The 22317-nt window shown below is 32.6% G+C and overlaps 1 protein-coding gene across 1 annotated transcript in view; it reads left to right on the top strand.

Moving 5' to 3' along the window:
- LOC118181811 (MBT domain-containing protein 1-like) overlaps positions 1 to 19695 on the top strand; it is a 69593-nt gene extending 49898 nt beyond the window's left edge. The window contains exons 12-13 of the mRNA XM_035351015.2: positions 13262 to 13363; positions 16169 to 19695. Of these exons, the coding sequence (XP_035206906.1) occupies positions 13262 to 13363; positions 16169 to 16227 (161 nt within the window). The 3' untranslated portion in view covers positions 16228 to 19695. The remainder of the gene's footprint in view (positions 1 to 13261; positions 13364 to 16168) is intronic.
- Positions 19696 to 22317: the final 2622 nt, after the last annotated feature.

Genomic DNA, 22317 nt, shown 5'->3' with positions numbered 1-22317 from the left:
TAAGTGATTAGCTGTTATGTTTTGATCATAAATCTGAACATGTTATTCATTTATTGTTTTTTACTTTGATTTATTTTATTAGTTTGTGTATTTGAGAAAATAAATATTATGAAGTTTCTCAAAAGCCATTTTTAACATAACATTATATGTAAGACTAATTATACACATGTTTCAGTATTAAAAGCATGGGAGAGATTATGTTATTTAATCAAAGAACAGGTGTGTGTGTGTGTGTGTTTAATGTTGTTATAGTTATAATGGAATATATTCAAATCTCATATTTCTTCACCAATAGTGTAAAGCAGTATCCTCAAGGATTTAGTTATACTAATTTAAAAAATTACGTTAATTTTTTTATTGTTTTTTAATCAAATCAGAAGCCTGTATGAAAAATAAATAAAGGATCATTTGCAAGAAATCCTTTTGTTTTAAAGGAAAATTCACTTTTTATCTCCCATATTTTTATTTCATTTCTCAATGTAATGTTGTAGAGACAGGCTTGTAGGTAGACAGGTTGTAGAGAGAGCTTGTGTGAAAGTGTGTAAATTTGCTGTTGGACATGTAGCATGTCGCACTTGGACTTTGTCTTTGAATATGTGTACCGAAAGGGATTTTTCCAATGAAACTATGAATGTCTCGCATAGCCGAAACATAATGTGATTGGGACCTAAGGTGGCACAAAATGATTTGCTTGGTTTCCCAGGGCTAAATTCATTTACAGCACAACTAATTTTTTTCATCTTACACTTCAGTGTTAAAGACCACTCTGGTTTCATTGGAAACTCGCAACTAATCATGTTTACTACCTTTATTCCCAAATCTCATGAGTGACTTATGTTAGGAAATTAATTAAGAGATTTAGCTTCTACATCCAGCACTGGATTTCATCTTTCTAGGATTTCTACCCGCTCTTTTAATGTAATTTAATGTAAGTGATTATACATTCTTTCAAATAAATTTATTTATTTAGAACGGTGGTTCTCAAACTTTTTTGACCCATAGACCCCTTTTTAGAGTCAGAACTTGCCCACAGACCCCCAAGTGCAAAGCTACATAAGTGCATAGTATAAAAATTACAAATTTAAAAAAAAAAAAAATTATCGAAGAAGTATTTATTGAAATTTTAACTTAACTTGTTTAAAATAAAATTTAAAAAAATAATAAAGACTTGGATGAACTTGATGAGATGTTATGAGTGCATTTACGTCTGGCTGAATGTTTTTGAGTAGCAACTGCAAATTCCCACGAGCACTAATTTCTAGTAGATATCTCTCTCTTTTCTTTTATGAGGTTCGTAACAGCACTGAATCCACATTCTACCAAACAGGAAGACAGGAAAGCAGTCAACAGCTTCTGTATAATAACCCATAATGCAGGATATAAAATTGGGTTGCAGGATACAAATTTAGTTTTTGTAACCAGAATTTGTGGAATCTTTATTCAAACATTGGCTTAAGTTCCTCAATTGTGGATACTATTTCAGTAATCTACGCCTGTATTAGTATGAATTCATCTGTGTTTGTTCACGCTCAAAAGGGTTCAACACCCAGTCGGGAATATCCAAGTGAAGAATGTCTTTAAATCTTTGTTTCAGGTCTGCAGGAAGAGCCATTAGGTATTGACAGTAATTCTTCATCTCTATTTTGCAATTTCGAAAGATTTAGAATCTGAGAACATTCTCCTCTTCCCAAGTTTTGTTTGTGCAGAAAAAGTTGTGCAACTCAAATATTATGCTTTTAGTTTTCATTAAATTTAATTGGTCATCATGCAGTTTCAAAGTAGTTTTGTTAAATTTGGCAAATAAATCAGTCAGATAGGCTATGTCATTTTTTAAGTTAACTAAATTGTGTCGCAAATCATTAAATGTGACTTATCACGATTACATGATGTCAATGAATGACACAATGTACTGAAAATACAGCTTGTTTTAAGTATGCCAGAAAGCCTCGGTATCTTCCTACCCTTGCCAGAGCACCGTTTGTTGCAACATAAATTATATTAGTCAAGAGTATAGTTTTATATCAAAAAAATGTTTTTAATTCAGTAAATAACATTTAACCTTTCGTATTGGTTTCCAAACATTTAGCAAATAATAATTCTTGGCAAAATATTTCTTCTTTTACAAATTTTACATAAGCTAAAAGTAAAGCTTCATTTCCTGGTAAAGTGGACTCGTTAAGCTGTATAGAAATTCAGATGTTTTTTAAGTACTCGCATAAAGAATTTTCTACGCACTGAGCCATTTTGTCAATCCTTTGTACTGTATTGTTACTCGATGAAATTTTGTTTATAATGTCGAAAGCTGGTTTGTGCAAGACTTGCATATTACCTCACTTACAGCTGTTAAAATAAGTTTTTCACCAATAGTGTACGGCTTTCAGGACTTTGCAATCAATAAAGAATGTTATAAGAAGCACACAGTTCATCGTCATTCTCGCTTAGATGTTCTCTGTATGAGTTGTTGCAGTGATAGTGTTTTCAAATATTTTTCTTTGACTGTTTGAAAAAAGGCTAAATCCTTATCTTTTTTGTCACTGTGGATTTTTATTAAATGTTCCTTAATCTGGAAAGGTTTCATTGAATCATTTGACATAGTTTTATTACATAGAAGACACATAGGTAAAGTACTATTTTTTTGTGATGAAATAAAGCCATACTTTAAATATCCAACACTGTATTGTTGGCATTTTTTCTTCAGCTTACTCATACTGTTATCTGTTAAAAAGGGCAAAAAAGGATATAAGAAAATTTGTATATCAAATGTTTTATTTGCAACAAACCACTGTTAATTATTATAATTTTTTAATGGAATGCTGCAGTAAAGCCCCTTTGACTAAATTATTTGACGTAAGAATAACATTTTGTGTAGTTTTTGAAAAAAAAATTCTCAACAATTAACTTTTCAAAAAACATCTGTATTTTAAAAAATGTACGATCTTTTCCCAAATTTTAATTAAAAATATGTAATTCCTCCACAGTTAAGGGTTTACTATATTCAAAAATGTGATATGTAATATTTTTTAAAGAGATCAATTTTATTTAAATATATTTAGGTAACAAAAGTACACTATCTGCATAACAATACAAAAAATGCAACTATACCAAAACTTCCAACTAACAACACAAAACTCCTTTTTGTCTAAGACTGGAAAAATTCGTTTCTACACTTCATATCAGCATAATATAGAAATAAATTGTTGATTGGTTGATTGAACTAAATTGTACAATGTACGACTCTTTTATAGTTTATGTTTATATTGTAGACAGGTTAGTGCATGTAGAGGCGTTATTGCGTTTCTGTATAAACCTGTTTTTGGCCGTCTGTCTCACACCATGCCATGCTTGTTATGAACTTAAGTAGCTGGCACCATCTAGACCTATTAAATCATAGGCGTCAGTTGATTTTGTTTTATTTTCATTTTTGAGGGATTATCTCAATTTTTTATTGGTTTTTCATTATTATATTGTTGTTAGTGTGTTGATGGAAATTGAAAGTGTAAATTTATTGAAATAAATTGAACAATAACATTAAAACAAGTTATACACACCACTGTTACTAGAAGTGACAAATCAGTGAAAATAATTTTTGTCAATGTTCATTCACAAAAGATATTACATAACGCTCAATACTTAAGTAACATACTGTATTTTAAAGCACCCACCTATATTTATATTTTATTCAGGATGTAAAAATCCCTACTGTTTTATATAAATTTCCATTATAATAAAAGTGGATCACAATTTTATTATTTTATATTAAACCTTGCATGGACCCCTTGACGTTGTTTAGGGATCCTCAAATCAATTTTAACTTTCCCCTGACACCCTGAATGATACCAAGGAGGACCCCTGGGGGTCCGTAGGAATGTACCTGCAATTATTCAGTATGTATCAGAAAGATCCTTTACTCAAATAGCTGTTCTTAAGTACTGAAATAAAAAATAATAAAAATGTAGAATTCTCAGCAATAATATAAGCCTCAACATGCAAAATGTGTTTTATCCGTTAGGTAAAACATAATCAACACTGGAAAACTGCTTTGTTTTTCAGCATTGATTTAAATTTCTGCGAGAAGATTCTGATATTAGTTATAATTAAAAATAATTAACATTAGAAAACGTTGGCACAGTTTGGATATTGCGACAGTTTTAAAAAGAAGCAAACAATCTCCTGAGATTTAATTAGTATTACATAGCTTAAATAATTTTTGAATTACTAATGCAAGTAGAAATTTTATGTGTACAAGTACTCAAGCAATAGACAAGTATATTATTATTTGAAGAATAAAAAACAATAATTTGAATATTTCTAATTACTTTTATGATATTAGTGGTAGCTTGTTTTGACCTTTAAGTATTATGAGGACTACTGAGTATTCAATATTATTTGCAATCTGAAATTACAATAATTATAACAGACCCAGAAGTTTAGTCCAAATGCACACTGCCATTTCTTTATACTTTTAATTTCTGTTAGTGGTTAAAACCATTGAATACTGATATTCTGACTTGGGTTTGAGCGCAGGTGAATAGGCTGGCTGCGTGGTTGTTTTTTGTGGAATTCCGCTTGTGTAATGTGAATATGAGCTCATTTTCCACAGAAAGTCTCCCACAAAGCTGTGCCTCCCCTCAAGCAAATAGCCCAAATGCTTTGCCCAAATTCAAATAACCTAACTTTATAACTTTAATCACAGTTACATTTGCATGTTTCTCCTAATACACCCCCCCCTTTTTTTTTTTTTTTTGACTTTTACTTCAATATATTTTTATCATTACTTTATCTATTTATATATCTGAGTAGCTGCTAATTTCAATAAATTTTTGAAGAAAAAGAAATGGTGTAATGAAATATTCATAATTTTAGCTCATATTATGCTTTTCACTATGTGCAAAATTTACCCAAATCACATACTAGTTTTTCAAGAAATTGAAGTGATATATTTAGCTAAACAGTAATATGTGGAAAATAGCTTTTTATGTCAAATTTTCAAAGACCCATATACTTAATTTAAAAAAATTAATGCATTGGAAAATAGTAGTGCTTTAAAGAATTCCTATAAATTTGCAATTAATTTAACAGTCTAAAAAGATTTTTATCTGAGAAAAACTAAGTTTGACAATTGTCATAGAATTAGAATAAAAAAGAGTTGTATTCTCTGAAAGAAGAGAAACTTTCTTTACCACAATCTTTTTCTGGTTTCCTTTCCTGATTGTTTTGCTACAGCATTATATTTTCAGACATTTGCTGGAAAGTATTGTTGCGTGCGTACGGGTTCGTTATGAAATGAATGCACAAGTCCGATGAAAAATGAACAAAAATTTATTATTATCACAACAAAAATGCTTAAATTTTCTCAAATTATCATGCAGTATTACAATATCTCACAGTAGTTTTCTTTTAACTACTCAAATGTCCAATAGAACGTAATTCAAAACAGCTAAAGAACGCTAATCCGCGAATTCGCTACAATCAACAACAGTAGTTTTCTAAACAACAACAAACTAAGCAACTACTACAAACTGAGATGTTTTCCTCCTTTTATAAGATTTTAAAATCACGCGCTAGAATTTTCCAGTACTTTCTCGAAATAAAAAGAGATATTTATTTATTTAATGCACGCGCTCTTGTATTTTCAATTTTCCGGCTTAGCTTTCTTTTAATATTCGTCACGCGCTGTACTGCGCGAGAAATAAAACCATTTAATTTCTAATTGAACTAACATTAGCTTTTTAAATACCAAATTCGTAACACTGCCCCCTTCTCAAGGACTGCACGTCCCGGGCAGTACAATCCCTGGACAGGAAGCAAAACTTACAACTGTGGCATAAATGCATTAATAAGCATTACATTACAATAATAAACAACATGAACAATAAATGCAATACATAAAACAAATCAAATGCTATCAAATACAAACGAAATACACATTTAAAAACAAAATGGACCATGGTCTTATACTATTTACAATTATTTACATTATGTACTATGGCCATAGTAATGAGCTAACCTGTCGTAATGAACGACTTTAGGTTTAGAGTTCGAAGACTTACGAATCCGAACCACGACGTCATTCAGCCTGTTTAGGACTGTGTACGGCCCATTCCAAGGTGATTGTAATTTCGGACAAAGTCCTTTCCGTCGAGTCGGATTCCACAACCACACCTTGTCTCCTTCGTGGAATTGATGTTCAGTAGCTCTTGTGTCGTATCGGGTCTTCATCTTCTCCGTCGCCAAGTTGATTCGCTCTCGTGCAAAATTGTGCATCACTTCAAACCGGGCCTGGAGATCTTGAATATATTCCTCAGACGATGAAGGAGCATCCGGAGGGCGGCCAAACAATAGATCACAAGGCAGACGAAGGTCAAGACCGAAGAGCATCTGTGATGGAGAATAGCCGGTAGTCTCGTGGACAGTACTGCGGTAAGCCAGTAAAAAGAGTGGTAATTTCTTGTTCCAGTCCTGTTGGTTTCTGGAAACCACTAATGAGAGGTTATTAAGGATGGTTCGATTGAACCTCTCTACCATGCCGTCCGACTGGGGATGCAATGGCGTCGTTTGAGTTTTGTCAATGCCAAGTAGTTTGCATAGTTCTTTGATTACTGCCGAGGCAAAATTCCTTCCCTGATCGGAATGTAACTGAAGAGGCACTCCGAACCTGGAAATCCAGTGCTGTATCATTACCTCAGCTGCTGTGACTGCCTCTTGATCAGGAATAGGATAAGCTTCAGGCCACTTGGTGAAGTAATCAATGACAACGAGTATGTATTTGTTGCCATCAGCAGTTCGTGGCAGAGGTCAGGATGTCAAAGGCGTCAAAGAGTCCCAGGATGTCAAAGGCGATACGTTCAAAAGGCGCACCTACGTTGTAACGTTGCAGTCTGCCTCGGCTGCGTTTCCTCGGTCCTTTCCGACCTGCACAGGCATCACAAGATCGGCACCACTTTTGCACGTCATTCTTTGCATTATTCCAGTAAAAGCGCTCACGAACTCTCTGTAAGGTTTTCATAATTCCAAAGTGACCTCCTGTAGGGCTGTTATGTAGTTCTTTGAGGACATCAGGAATCCGGGATCTTGGAAGTATCAGTTGCCATCGGAACGTCTTCCCATCATCCGACTCGAATTTCCGGTATAAGACGCCGTTTCGAATGTGAAGTGAATCCCAGAATGCCCAGTATTGTTTTGTTGTAGGACTACAGATAGAAATGTCCTGCGATGTAGGTTTTCTGTTTGATGACTCTATTAAATCAAGTATGGGTTTAATGTCGCGGTCTTCCAGCTGGTCTTTCCTGACTTCATCATCACTCCACGGGTCTCGAGCAGCCGATGTTGATGTTGCAATTTGTCTTGCGACCGGAGTCAGCAGCTCGTATTTCGCTTCCACCCTGGAACAATATCGGCAGTTTTCTTGGCAAGGTCTTCTAGACAGGGTGTCGGCGTTTCCGTGTGATGATCCCTTACGATGACGGATAGTGATGTCATATTCTTGGAGTCTCTGTATCCACCTGGCTATTTGACCCTCAGGATTTTTGAAATTTAAAAGCCACGCCAATGAGGCATGGTCCGTGCGGAGGAGGAATTTTCTCCCGTATAGATAATGATGGAAATGTTCTACAGCTTTGACTATGGCGAGCAACTCTTTCCTTGTGACACAGTAATTCCTCTCCGGTTTAGACAGGCACTTGCTCCAGTAAGCTACTACACGTTCTTGGCCGTCTATTTCTTGGGACAAAACAGCACCGACACTTTCATTGCTCGCGTCGGTGTCGAGAATAAATGGTCTGTCGAGCTGAGGATACGTCAGGATTGGAGCAGATGTTAAAGCGTCTTTTAAGTTGTTAAATGCATCCTCGCATTCTTTTGTCCACAAGAACTTTTGCTTGCTCTCTGTCAGCTTGTGAAGAGGTCTTGCGATGGAAGAAAAGTCCTTCACGAATCTCCTATAGTAGGTGCAAAGCCCTAGGAAGCTTCTCAGCTGATGGACATTTTCGGGACGCGTCCAGGATTTAACCGCTGATACCTTTTCAGGATCCGTGCGCACACCTTCTGCAGAGATGACATGTCCCAGGTAAGTCACTTCCTTTCGAAACAATTTGCATTTAGCGGGAGTCAGCTTCAGATTGGCCTCTTTCAGTTTCTGAAGCACCTTTCTAAGATTTTCTAGATGCTCTTCAAAACTCTTTCCGACGATGATGATATCGTCCAGGTATATCAGACAGGCTTCGTAAGAAAGGCCTTTCAAAACAGTCTCCATAAGACGTTCGAATGTTGCCGGCGCATTACACAGTCCAAACGGCATCACTTTGAACTGCCAAAGTCCTTGTCCCGTAGTAAATGCCGTCTTTTCTCGGTCATCAGGATGGATTTCTACCTGCCAATACCCACTCTTTAAATCAAGTGTTGAGAACCACTTGCTTCCAGAAAGAGTGTCTAGAATGTCATCAATTCTAGGAAGAGGGTAACTGTCTTTCTTCGTAACCTCATTCAACCGGCGATAGTCAACGCAAAATCTTGTTGAGCCGTCTTTCTTTCTGACGAGAACGATGGGAGATGCCCATGGACTCGCTGAAGGCTCGATGACATCGCCTTCTTCCATATCTTTTAACAGTGTTCGCACCTCTTCCTGTTTAGCAAACGGTAGACGTCTTGGATGTTGCTTGATCGGGGGATGATCGCCAGTATCTATTCTATGTTGTGTCAAACTAGTTCGACCCACGTCAGAAGACGAGCGGGAGAAAACAACTTGAAGATCTTTAATGACGCGATCGGCAGCATTTTTCTCTTTATCGTTTAATTGTGCATTCTGCAATAACTCCGATGTAATGCTCTCTGAGGACACGGATTCTGGGATGTTACTCTTTTTTTCAACGCTGGTTACTGGAGTACATGTTGCAACCACTTCACCTTTCTTAATAACTCTCGACTTTTCAGTTACATTGGCGACTCTCACCGGGATAACCGTTCTGGATAGGTCGACGAGTGTTGAGGCTACTAATACTCCTTTTGGGATATTACAGTTATTGGGATATTCTATGATGCCGTAGCGGAAATTTCTATTTTCGGCTATGGATCCAGGAAGTAAAATTTCTGTTCTTGCCGGTATTGTAATATAGTCTTGTGCTATGATTTTATGGACAGATTTAACTTCTTCATCATTAACGAGAAATAACGCTATGTCCTCAGATGTAGAATGCAATTCGTTATTTTTAAAATCCAAGGAAAAATTGTATTTCCTTAGAAAGTCCAATCCGAGTATGCAAGAATCAGTGATCTCTGCTACATATGCCGTGTGATGGTAAGCGGCACTTCCAAACGTGATGTTAACATTTACTTTTCCGTCGATGTCGATCTTCTCACCGGACACAGTCTGGAGGGTAACGCAGGGCGGCGTCCAGATAAGTTTGTTTCCTAGTTGTTGAGCCAAATCTTTTTGGATGATGGTGACGTTGGCTCCTGTATCTATAGTCATATTGCACGGAACTCCATTAATATGTCCTATTATGAAAAGTCCATTACTGCCACCTCTCACTGCAGAAATCTGAAGCGCTTTAAACGGGGGCTTTTCATTATCTGGCAACCTCCGCCCCGCGAGATGGCCACTAATTAGTTTCCCTGCTGCTTGTTAGAAGCGGTCTTAACATCAGTACCCTGGGGTGTTTTGCAGTTTCGTCGTATGTGTCCTTCAGCACCGCAGTTCCAGCACTTAACGGTCGGTTTCTTCTCACCAATATTCCGTCTCAAGGCGTTCAGTTGTCTAGTTAAATCGTCAAGTCGAGCGGTGACTTGATCCCCTGGCTCCTGGACTTGAGCAGCTCTGACTGGGTGGCGGTCTCGACGAGTGGCTTGCTGGGCTGCCTCAAATTTCATGGCGTACACTAGAGCACTTTTTAAATCTTTTACATCCGCCATTCGTAGAGCTTTCTGTATTTCAGTATCTTGGATGCCGTCGATAAAGTATTGCAAGGACAGGATTTCCCTTGTTTCTGTCGGGCATTCCGAAAAGGCGAGATGGGACAGCCTTTCAACATCCGCGGCGAGCTCCTGAAGTGTTTCGGTAGGCTTCTGTTGACGAGATTTTAATTGGAGCCTGCTGTAGTCTTTTAAACACTTCTCACCAAAGCGCAGCTCCAATGCCCCAGATAGAGCTTCAAAGTCTAGTCTCTGGTTTTCGGGAAGAGTCTGCAGGATATCCGCTGCATCTGCTCTCAGAGAAGCGACGAGATGACAGGCCTTAGCTTGGGAATCCCATCCATTCGCATCCGCCACGATAGAAAATTGTGTCTTATACACCTGCCAGGAGGTCTTCCCATCATATGTGGATAGCTTCAGAGGTGGACGAGCAGGCATTGGTAAGAATTTAAAATCATCACTCCTGCTCCCTGCCGACGCTATGAATTTCTTTAAAGTATCCATTTCTTTGGCAACTGCAGAAACTCTCTCGTCAATTTGTTCTTTTACAGAAGAAACTCTTTCTTCTATTTCTTCTTTCACCGAAGAAACTCTTTCTTCAATATGTCCAACTTTATTTTCAACTGCGTCAATTCTGCCTTCCATAGCTTCAAATTTATTTTCTATTATGCAAGTAATTTCTCTTTTCATTTCTTCTTGACCAGCTTGAATGGCTTTCATTTCGTCCTTAACGGATTCCTGGCCCAATTTCATTTCTTCCTTAACGGATTCCTGGCCCAATTTCATTTCTTCCTTAACGGATTCCTGGCCCAATTTCATTTCTTCCTTAAATGATGCTTGGCCAGCTTCCATCTTTTCTTGGAATGCAGCAAAAGCACTAATGAGCTGTCTCAATTGTTCTTCCATCGCTCTTGTTATTGGCATTCAAATCCCACTTCTGACACCAAAAATTGTTGCGTGCGTACGGGTTCGTTATGAAATGAATGCACAAGTCCGATGAAAAATGAACAAAAATTTATTATTATCACAACAAAAATGCTTAAATTTTCTCAAATTATCATGCAGTATTACAATATCTCACAGTAGTTTTCTTTTAACTACTCAAATGTCCAATAGAACGTAATTCAAAACAGCTAAAGAACGCTAATCTGCGAATTCGCTACAATCAACAACAGTAGTTTTCTAAACAACAACAAACTAAGCAACTACTACAAACTGAGATGTTTTCCTCCTTTTATAAGATTTTAAAATCACGCGCTAGAATTTTCCAGTACTTTCTCGAAATAAAAAGAGATATTTATTTATTTAATGCACGCGCTCTTGTATTTTCAATTTTCCGGCTTAGCTTTCTTTTAATATTCGTCACGCGCTGCACTGCGCGAGAAATAAAACCATTTAATTTCTAATTGAACTAACATTAGCTTTTTAAATACCAAATTCGTAACAGTATATAAGAAAGAGGAGTTAAGAAATGTTGCGTATGAACATTTCACTGGGAATTATAATTTTGTAGACTTGAAACTGGATGCCATACCTAAACTGTGGAACAATTGTAGGGCAGTGCTAAATGCAGAAATAAATGTCAGCGGGGTACTGCTGGCCATCATTTAGAGTCATATTTGATAGAATTTATTTGGTGTCAGTTATATTTAAAAACTGAAATTTTTTCTATAATATTGAAAGATGATTGTAATATTATACAGCCTGTTTAGATTGAACTCCCCCCCCCTTTTTTTTTTTTTGTTATTCTTTATTTATGTGTAGAATATTCTTTATGCCACCTGTTTAGATTAAATTTTGTTTTGTTATTTTTTTTTTATGTCTAGAATATTCTAGATTAAAAAATTAAAAAGAAAAATTAATTTTCTTTAAGAATTATGAGATTGAACAAAAAATTTACTTTTTACAAAAATAATTTTTTTTAGTCTTTTGAACTCTATTATTATTCATAATTTTTTTGGTGGCAAAACTAAGTGGTGCATTTTTAACTGACGCCGCTGTAACAGAATAGTACCCTATGATTTAATTCATTAAAATCGATGGAGGAAAGGTAATGGCCAGGGGTTCATTTTGCACTCTCGGATCTTCTAAGTAAAATTTTGCGAGCGAACACAAGTGGATCTTTTATCTGTTGTTCCTGCACCTAAGGTTTAATGCACCTGTGTTTTTATACAGTCACTGCAAAATTTCTCAATTTGACTTGTAAAGGTATAGCAACCTTAACTGATAAGTTTCCAAGATGTCAGTAGTATTCAATATTTATTGCTCGTTTAAATGAAACAATTATTACAGTTGCATTATGTAGTTTTTAATTTGCCATACACCTCCTAAGCACTCATAAGGGCCCTTGGGGGTCCATTGGAATCATTGCTCCAGAGAAAACATCATTCTTCTTCCTTGGCCACCCTATATGCGAGATCTTACATGATGTGATTTCTTTCCTTGGAAACTTATTAAAGACATTATATATATAATATATGTATATATATAAAGAGAGAGACTTCATGCATTATACTCCAAGCCATTATAGCAGACATTATAAATCAAGTTTGGGAGGAATTTGATTACCATGTTAATGTATATGACCCAGAGTGTATGCATTGAAGGATTGTAATCAATGCATGAGAAACTTAGACAGTTACTTTAGCTGATGGTATAAGATGAGAATTAAATTTTAAAACAATACTTTTCTTTTGTATATGTCCTGTATATTTTCGATATGTTCATTAAATAAGCTGTATATATCTGTCTTACATGTTCCAACTGTATTGATTACTATGCAATGTATTGATTATTGTAACGATGTATTCCAAATGGATTGATTACTATGCAATGTAATTTTTGTAATACGCTACTGAAAATGAAACACTTCCAGCATAAACCTATAAATTTAGAACTGATTAAATATTACTTCATATGTTGCCTGTGTATCATTAACACATCTTCACTTTTGCTAGTATTTAGTAATGAAGATGATTCCTGAAACCCAAAATATTTTGTTTAAGTCAAAATATGTATCTGTTTTTTAAATTGCAAAAAAAATAATAGGCTTCTTTCAGAAGGTATTTTTATATATTAGCTTTCTTAGCCTAATCTGATTTAGAAAAATGTCTGACTTTGAAAATATATTATTTTTCTTTGAAAGTGTGAAAATTTATTTTACTTTTAAATGTGTTCTATTGAAAGCAATTTAAGGCTGTTTTTATTTTGATGTATAAACATGAGAGAGTCCAAATTGTCAAAAATAAAAAATCAGTTTAGAATTCATGTTCAAAAGATAAATTGTTATAGCGTATCATTTCATCATATTATTATATGTGTATGTTTCTCAATAATTGTAATTTGAATTTTTTAGAAAAAAGAAGAAGTCACCTTCAAAGAAGAAAGAATGGAGAAGATACATCTGTATCACGGTTTGGAGAATTATCGATAAAGAATGAACCTGATGATGTTAATGGTAATTGTTTCTTAGATTTTACATAGTCTTAGTTTATAAATGCAAACTAAACAAAATTCAGAATTTATTCATGATATGAAAAATTTATATATTATGGATAAGATTGACATTTCATCAAGGTAAGATTTAAAATAGTCCTTAGCGGTAGATGCATAGAACTTTTCTGTGATATTTGAACTTGGAGGAAGACTGATAATATTAAAGACAGTTAATTCTAAGCACTAACTTATAAAGTATTATCTGAAAATTATTTTAGAATCTTTGAAAATCTGAAAAATATTCTGATACACAATCGAGGAAACCTGCACTAATTTTAGGCTTCATTAACTAATACGTGAATTTCCTTATTATGGTTACTGGAGCTTTTTTATCTGTTTAGTCTATTTGATTGAAGTCAAAATGTGTTAAATTTGTTAAACATGCACCCAACTTTTCCAGTAAATCATTGAACCTCTTGGTTTTTAATTTTTAGCCTTTACTAAGGAATGTTTTTTCAGCAGTAGATTAAATTTATTAAATTAATGATGGCATAAGTTTGTAAATGTTATTCCTCCTCCCAAAGTGACTTTTTCCTATTATTTCTAACCTGTCCTAATCTGTTGTAAATATTTGTGGAATATTATATGAAGATTCAACCAATGATTAGCCAGTAAATCTTTGTATTTAATTTAGTTTTACATCAGTATATGGTACATTACTAAGGTTATATGCACAGTAAATATGTACATAAATTATTTATTTTATTCTTATCATATTTAAAATTACATTGATAAATGAAAGCTCTTCTTATTTCCTTAGGATTTTCTTAGTGTAAAAGTAAGTAAATTACAAAATGAAACCAACCAAAGGACAAAAAATTTAGAATATTGAATTAACTACAAATATGTATTTTATATAAGGACTGTATAAGTAGTTAAATGATCTAACTCATTCAGTATAAAAGAAGTAAAGTTAATCTGGAGGTCTTTTGAAATGGTGCTGTTATGCAGACTTGAAATTCCCAACTCTGGGCACAAAAACCTTCTGTTTTTTCATATTTCAAGGTTGACAGCTATGATTATAGATGCAGATAAAAGGGAAGTCTGAGAGAATCTCTTATCTTTGAAATAAGACAGGAATCACAGTAAAAAGTAAATTTCTCAAAACCTTACCAGAAATGCATATTGCATGTGCTTTCATTGAGTTCTCGTGGTGCAGAGAAAATTAGGCATGTGAATGAGTCAGCTCCATGAGTCTTCCATAGTTCTTATGAATTGAATTTTCAGGGAAAAAAAAATATCCTGCACTGTGGATTCTTATTGCTGTATTTTTAGTGTTGAAGAATCATAAGAAGTGGGTGATATTTGCCAGCATGTTTCCACGAGCATCCGTGGCATGTTTCCACATGCATTTGCCAGCAATGCAACATTATACCTCTGCACACTTATGATACTGCCAGTTCCATTGGACTCCTTTTCAAGATTGTTAATAGGGTTTATTTATTGCTTCTCCCCCCCCCCCATGTTATGTGCAGACTAAGCCTAAAAGCATTTTCAAGCAGTGCAGATGTTGACCACTGTTTCTGTGACCCAATGCAGTATTTTCAGTACCAGATTAACGAGTTGTTCCATAGACAGTGGCCTTAGGCAGTGATCTGAAAGTGATGCATCACATGTTTCTTCCAGTCCCCCAAAGCAATTTTATATGTGAAATTATTTTATCTGTGAAAGTATTTCAGTTATGTATTTCTTTTAATACCAGACATAAAGCTTTAGAGCCGTGGCGATATGGACTGAGTTTATGTTCACGACTGCTGTTTAAGGAAAGAAAGATGTAATAAATAGTTTGAGTCTTCCGAAATCTGAATAGTTTGATGCTCTATGCTTTATGCTTTTATGCCAAACCATGTAACTGGAATAAGGTGGGAGAACTTCCTACATCAATATAATTAGTTAGTTTGCTAGTCGATAGCTTAGGATGCTTCAATATTTTGGTATTTCTAGTTTTTCCTATTGAATCAGTATTTCTGATACTACTAGTGGCAAATTGTATACTTTGTGGTGGAGTACACAGTGGTATATGTTTTCTTTGTAATAAGGAAATATCAGCTTCAAAATAATGATTTACATTGACATTATAAAATAAATAAGAAAGAAAAATTTTAAATATTGAAAGCCACATTCAGAGAAGAGCTTCAGTTTCTAAAATCTGGCTTACAATTTAAAAGGGGAAAAAAAAAAAAAAAAAACATTCTGAAGCAGATCAGCCCAGTGAAGTAACATTTCATGCAAGATAAGCTGCCTTCCATTCTTTTTTTAAAACCAAAACAAATATTTTGATTTTTTTTATCCTCATTTGCCAGTTCAGTAATCTTTAAACAGTGTTTGCTGTTAAAGACCATGCAAATTCTCTGGAGGTTTTGAAATTCAACTTCTTTTAACTCTGAATACCATTTTTAAATTTTGTTAAAGAATTTTTGAATATTATGAGAACTACAGAACTAGACACCTAAAGTAATTAAATACTATTTTTTCCACTCTATTGTTATTGTTACCTAGAATGATATAATGCAGATTTCTTCTCATCAATAAAAATATAATGAAATTATGATTTTCTTTTCATTTTCTGCATAAAGTGCACCAATATTGGTATATTTTCTATGCATTCTTAACATTTATTTTCCTGAGAATGGTAAGGATTCTAAAATAAGGAATAAAAAAGGAAGGATGTCCTAAAATTCACAGATTTTAATGATCAATACTATAGTTTATTACATAAAAATTTTCCTTAGTTGTGTCTAACAGTTATTACATGCATCATTTTCAGATTCACATTCTGCAACAGCAAGCATGTCGGTTGAGGATTCAAGTTCTAGTTCTGAGTAATAAATACAGATGTGTACATATATATTTGTATGCAATGGTGAGAAATGGATCTCTGTGATATTAGTTAAGAATAAAGTTTATTTCATGTGTATATATGTATCTCTGCAAGGGTATGATATTTTATATTTTAATGTGATATACTGTTTAACTGCCCTGCAACATACTGTGCAATTCCATTCATTTCTTGGCTTCTATTACTGAAAGTATATACAGTACTATGTTTTAAAATTAAATTTGAGTCACTTTTATCTTTTCATATGCACTTACTAAGTAAAACTGAAGATGATCATGTATTAAAATTTTACATGTATGCACTGCTAATGAAGATCTAAACTGAGATCAAAACTTACTACAAATGTAAGCTATTTTCGTGCGAAAGGAATGAGAATTTTTACTTCTTTTGAAGTGATTATAATTTTATATATAATTAATGCATTTAATCAAATTTAAATTTTATTGAAAAAATAGCAAACAATAGAGAGTTGTTTGCTATTTTTTCAATAATTAGTCTATCCAGTTCAGTTACAGTAGTTTTTTTCTCAAATATTAAGTTTCCAGCAGACAAATTAACTGTATTGAAAGTATTTGAAATAGCTCAATTGCTGTTAAAGATATGATTCTAATTGCTAAATAAATTTAAATTTATTTTTTCTGTAAGAAAGTAACCAGGGATACAAGTTTAAAAAAAATACTTGTTGGTTCTTGGATAAATTTTAAAAGCCGATGTATACTGACTTTAATTAATTAGTTTATCAGCAAAAGCTCTTAAATATTTTGAGACCAATTGTTATTTCAAGATATGCTGAAGTTTTTATTAAAAATTTATGAACATGACTTTTAACAGAAATTTTGGGACATAGACTTCATTTAAAATCATGCCAAAAGTCATCATACTGTTAGACTGTTGGTGAAATGTTACTAAGTTTGTGGATATATTTCTAAATCTAGTCTTTTATATATAGGATATGCTGCATTTAACATAATTCTTTTGTAATACAATTTTAAATAATATTTGAATCATATTTACGTATTTCTTTGGACAAATGATTGCTTGTTTTGTTATTAAAATAAATAGATCCTTATCTGTAGAAATAATCGCCAAAAGTTGTTAATCTTTTGTAAATATTAATATATTTGTAAAATATTTGCATTTTTTTCATTATAGTAGTGTCTTTGTATTTAAATTATAAGACCCACTTAAGTTATAGCATAAAAATTAATTTAAAGTTAATAATATAAAAATAAGGAAGCCAAATTATACTTTTTAGAAATAATTATTAATTTTTAATAATTTTTTCCTGTTTAGGTTTATAGCAAAAAGAAAATTAATTCTAAATGTTTCATTTATTCTCAAGGTTATAAATTTATTTAATTAATACAGTAACTGTGTATCTTAAATTATTAAATAGCTATTATTATTACAAATTATCATACTTCATTATTTCTAACACTGTGTAGAAGAAATTTTAAAGGTCTGTTGCATATTTCATAATTATGTAAAACAGATATGAATAAGCTACACTTAAATTTGGCTTTATTGTTAGAACAAATGCCTTATTGACTTTGAATACCGTTTTTAAACTCAGCAGTGGATGTTTTGTGACTGGTTCATTTATATGGAAATAACATCATTTATATAGAAATATATCTGTTACTTAGGAAACTAGTTTTAAAAATTAAAACAAGTTTATTTTTTAAAAAAGTCAATTTAATTTAACATTTTGAATCTAATTCTTAAGTAGCAAAGTAAAATATTTGCCGAGTACCCTATATTCTCAGTTGTCCTTGTAGGATTGCAAACATTAATCCAAAAATATCTTGTGTAGTCAAAGCTTCAATTGTGCTAGAGTCCGGGTCTGGTACTTCTCAGTTTTTAAGGTAAATTGTGATTCTAACATGATTAAGTGCATGGTCCTTCTGTTATGTAAATGAACCACAATTTTAGCAAGAGGGAAAAAATATCACTTGTATATATTACATTTATTCTGACATTGTTCAGGGAAATTTCTTCCCATCACATTCTTCTTGACAGATATCACAATTAAAAAAAAAAAAAAAAAAAAGTTGGACTTTATTTTCAAAGAATGGTTTTTCTTTCTATCATCTCTTAAAATAGTACATTATACGATGTACTCAAAGCCTAAATTCAGCTGGATACTGGCTGAGCAGTTTCTTAGTTTTGGAATAAAATTGTAGTTAAAGCACCAAAGAAGATGAGGTCTGATATTTATGTGACTATTTATCATTAATTTAATAACTATTAATTAATAATTAATTTTGTATTTATCTGTTTACATTTTATTGAATTTATATCTCATTATTTTAATTATTAGTTATTTTATTTATTTATATTTTCCTCCTTCGTGTTGCTCCTTTCCGTAGGGCTCCAGCATTTCTGATTTTCAAAATTAAGCTCTGTATGCACTACAAAGAAGAAATTCTTTAGAGATTATAAAGGAATAATATTTAGCTGTTAAGGTAAATTTTAATAAAAGTAGTAATAGGATGTGGATAGAGTTTTCAGTTTTCTTCTTGAAATTTATATTGGATTCTCAGTTCTAAATTTCAGTGTCTCATCATAGCTGCTTACTTTTTCCTCATCTTCACATTTCTTGTAGTGTATCCATCTCGTCTGTATTATCTTCATACAAAATTTCGAAACCTGAGCATCAGAAATAATTTCAAATAAGACTTAATTCTGTCACTTCTGTATCAGCAGCTACAGTAGAAGTCTTATGATCTCATAAATTTGTGACTTCAGTAATGCTGAATTAATCAAATATGCCAGATTGTTTGACTTGTCAAAGTAAAGCAGCAAAAGCAATTTTGAAAATTATTGTTACTATATGAAGAATTTTCAGAGTTCCAGTATGACTTCCACTACTTGTCAGTTATTTAACTTTGTAAATTTCACAAATGAATTAATTTTTCTTAATTCATTCAGAAAATTTCATCTTCAGAAAGGCTATTGTGAGACTATTTCAGAGAAACACTATTGAATTTGATTTCTCACACTTTCTAGACTTTTCTAGGCATTCAGTGAAGAGTATCCAAATATTATCTGAAAGTTTAAATTTCAGCACTGCAATTAATTTATAATGCATTCGATTTAAGTGCAATTTTTTTTTGGTGGTGAGGGGGGTTAAAACCACATTAGCTTTAACCCTTACTAATGAAACCTAAATGAAAATTAAATGGAGAATATGTGTTATTAATTGGTCAGAAAATATAATTAGGCCAGCTCATTTAAAAATATGTCTGAGTGAATTCAGTAGAGTCTTGCTTCATTTTGAATATTTATTCAAATTCATTATTATTTTATGTTATATTTATTCTTATTTTATGTATGTATTTTAAAGGGATTCCAGAGTTAATTTTATTACATGCATATGATATATGTGTATATATATATGTATACATGTATTTTGTGCAATTGGTGTGCTAAAATAAATTATTTTAGAAAATGTTGTGAATTGCTGTGTATTCTACTTCTTTAGTTAATATATATATATATATTGCTGTTTATTACATTTGTCATCAAATTCTTATATAGTAACAGAATTTCTTATAATAGCAAGAGATTCGTTGTTAGTAACAAACTCAATATTCCCCCTGATAAAGTATTGTTTTATTGATTTTGGGAAAAATTTCTTTTTTACTGAAAACAAATGTGGTTTTCTTAAATTTTAGATTCTGCTGGGGAATAAAAATTTGTTCTGTAAGTGTTTAATACCTCAGATAAGGACTTTGTAAGGTTTATCCTAAGCTTTTTAAATCATCCTTAGTTAAAGCGACTTTCCTGTCTTCCTAATTTCAGCTTACAATTTCCTACCAGAATGTGTGTTTAGAATTGCTGTTAATGTAAATGAATAAGAGCGGTATTTAAGTCAAAGTTCCACTGACTTCATTAGAGAGCGAGAGTTTCTGACTAGCGCGCTTTCACCTTTTGGCTACGTCTCTCTATAAGCTATTACTATGCTTGGCCGTATTTCAGGCCCTTGGTAGCGTGCTAGCTTATTCAATATTTAAGGGCCAACTACTTAGAATCTAGATAGCTTTGGCTATAGCTTTTTAATTAAGCATTAGTTAAGTTTTATTTCTTATTACTTTGAGTTCAAGCCCAAGTGGAGGATTTGCTGTATGCTCTGAGAAAGGAACTCAGAGAGGATTTTTATTTTGAATAATAAAGGGTACTTAACCCTTCTTGAGTTTTATATCTCTGTTCCTGAACTCGAGAGATTATTCGCTTATCTGTTCACGAGGTTCCTACACATTTAACTGTTAGATAAAAGAGTGAAACCCCACAACTTCAATAAAAGTCATACCTAGTCTTACCAATTCATAAAATAAAATCTTACTGCAAAATAAGATTAGTGCTTGACATGAAAAAAAGAACTTTAATTTTGAAAACTCGGATATTAGTTTCTTCATTTTTTTTTTAAATGCAAAATAGCATAAGTAAGAAATCTTAAAAATTACATTACTATTCAAATAAAGGAAACAAATACTTTGTTGCAGAAACTTTAACCATTTGTTGTTAATTTTTATTATTCTTATCTAATCAACTAATTTCTTACAAAACCAGTTCACTTCTTTTCCAAAATCAAATTGACAGAAACTAAGTATTTACGGATTTTAAACTTCCCTTTTTAACTCCATGACATAAAAATGAGGCTATTTCAGATATATATTCATGTACATTCCAAAAAAAAGTCTCGGATTACAAAAATTTAATATCTTAAATTTGGTTTAAACACTGTTATTAGAGTATACAAATCTATAAATCTATACATTCTGAAGGAACCGTGCATAAATATTCATATTCAGAATTGCAAGATTTTTCAATAAGCATCAACATATATAATTCTGGATCTAATATTTGACTGACTTATTTATTTATTTTTTCATTTATTTGCACATAGAATTCTTTCCTCTTCCACCTCTCTTTTCAACCAGTCTATCCTTTTTATAATTTCTAGTTATTTTCTGATGTGGTCCATCAGAATAAATCAAGCCATAAAGGATTCTATAGAAAAGCCAAGATTAAATAGCTTTGAAGACTTCCAATCTATAAATAGCTAAATAGTCAACACTGCAGGCACTGACTGATGCTTTGATTTTGCAGTAGCATGTCAAACATATTGACAATATGAGATCTAATGGTTAAGTTCCTATGGATTTTAATTTTAAAAAGTCCTTAAAAAGATTTTGTTACATTTCTGCAACTGAATATAAGAATTGCAAACTGTTTTTGTTAATTTTTTTTCTTCTTCGCACTCTCCTTAAAAAGTGCTGATATTATGCTCACTGAATTGAATTGATCAAATACACTGAAAAATTCTTTTTAATAACACTCTCCTAAGCACTTGAAATTATCACATCTAATCAAAATTATGTCCTCATGATTGAAAATAGACCTAGGATGGGTAAAATTGGTACATCTGGAACTTATTTCTTTCATGGATCACTAGATCTCCTTATTCAACAAAGAAAAAAGATTTTAAAGGAAGCTCAATGTGTTTCATTTACACATTGAGCTATCTTTAAAACAATAATTAATTAACAAATTATGCACTTTAAGCAATGCTACTCATCGACAATTTACCTTCATTTTAAATAATAAAAAGGATAGAAATATGCTTTTTCTTAAACATGTATGTACTTAATGCTTAAGAGAAAAATAATATACATTTCAAACTGATCTTAAAAATAGAGGATACGCTTGTGTTCAAATTTAACTTAAGAAACTAGCAGTAGTAACAAAATAAGTAAATTTTGGTAGTTATGCTTGAGTTTTCTGGTATTTAATTATCATTATATAGAGACAAATTTAAAAAAATTACATTTAATTATGTAAACCTGCAAGAGGCTTATCCACAAAACCCTAAATTTCAAAAAAGGCTATGAGTAAATGATACTTTTTTGATTATGCAAACTGGATCCATTTCTTTCAGTTACATGTACAATTTTAAGTATCTGGACACATTTCAAGATACATTTATATGTATGTAAAAGCCACAACAACTGAGCCACTTGAAAGGTTAATGCTTCTAAACTCATATATGTTGCAAATTCAACATAGAAAACGTA

The sequence above is a fragment of the Stegodyphus dumicola genome, chromosome 4, assembly GCF_044657685.1.
Source record: "Stegodyphus dumicola isolate Sdum_Otavi_A_Nest chromosome 4, ASM4465768v1".
Classification (NCBI taxonomy): domain Eukaryota; kingdom Metazoa; phylum Arthropoda; class Arachnida; order Araneae; family Eresidae; genus Stegodyphus; species Stegodyphus dumicola.
The sequence above is the reverse complement of the archived record's forward strand: the minus strand, read 5'-3'. Positions and strand labels throughout refer to the sequence as shown.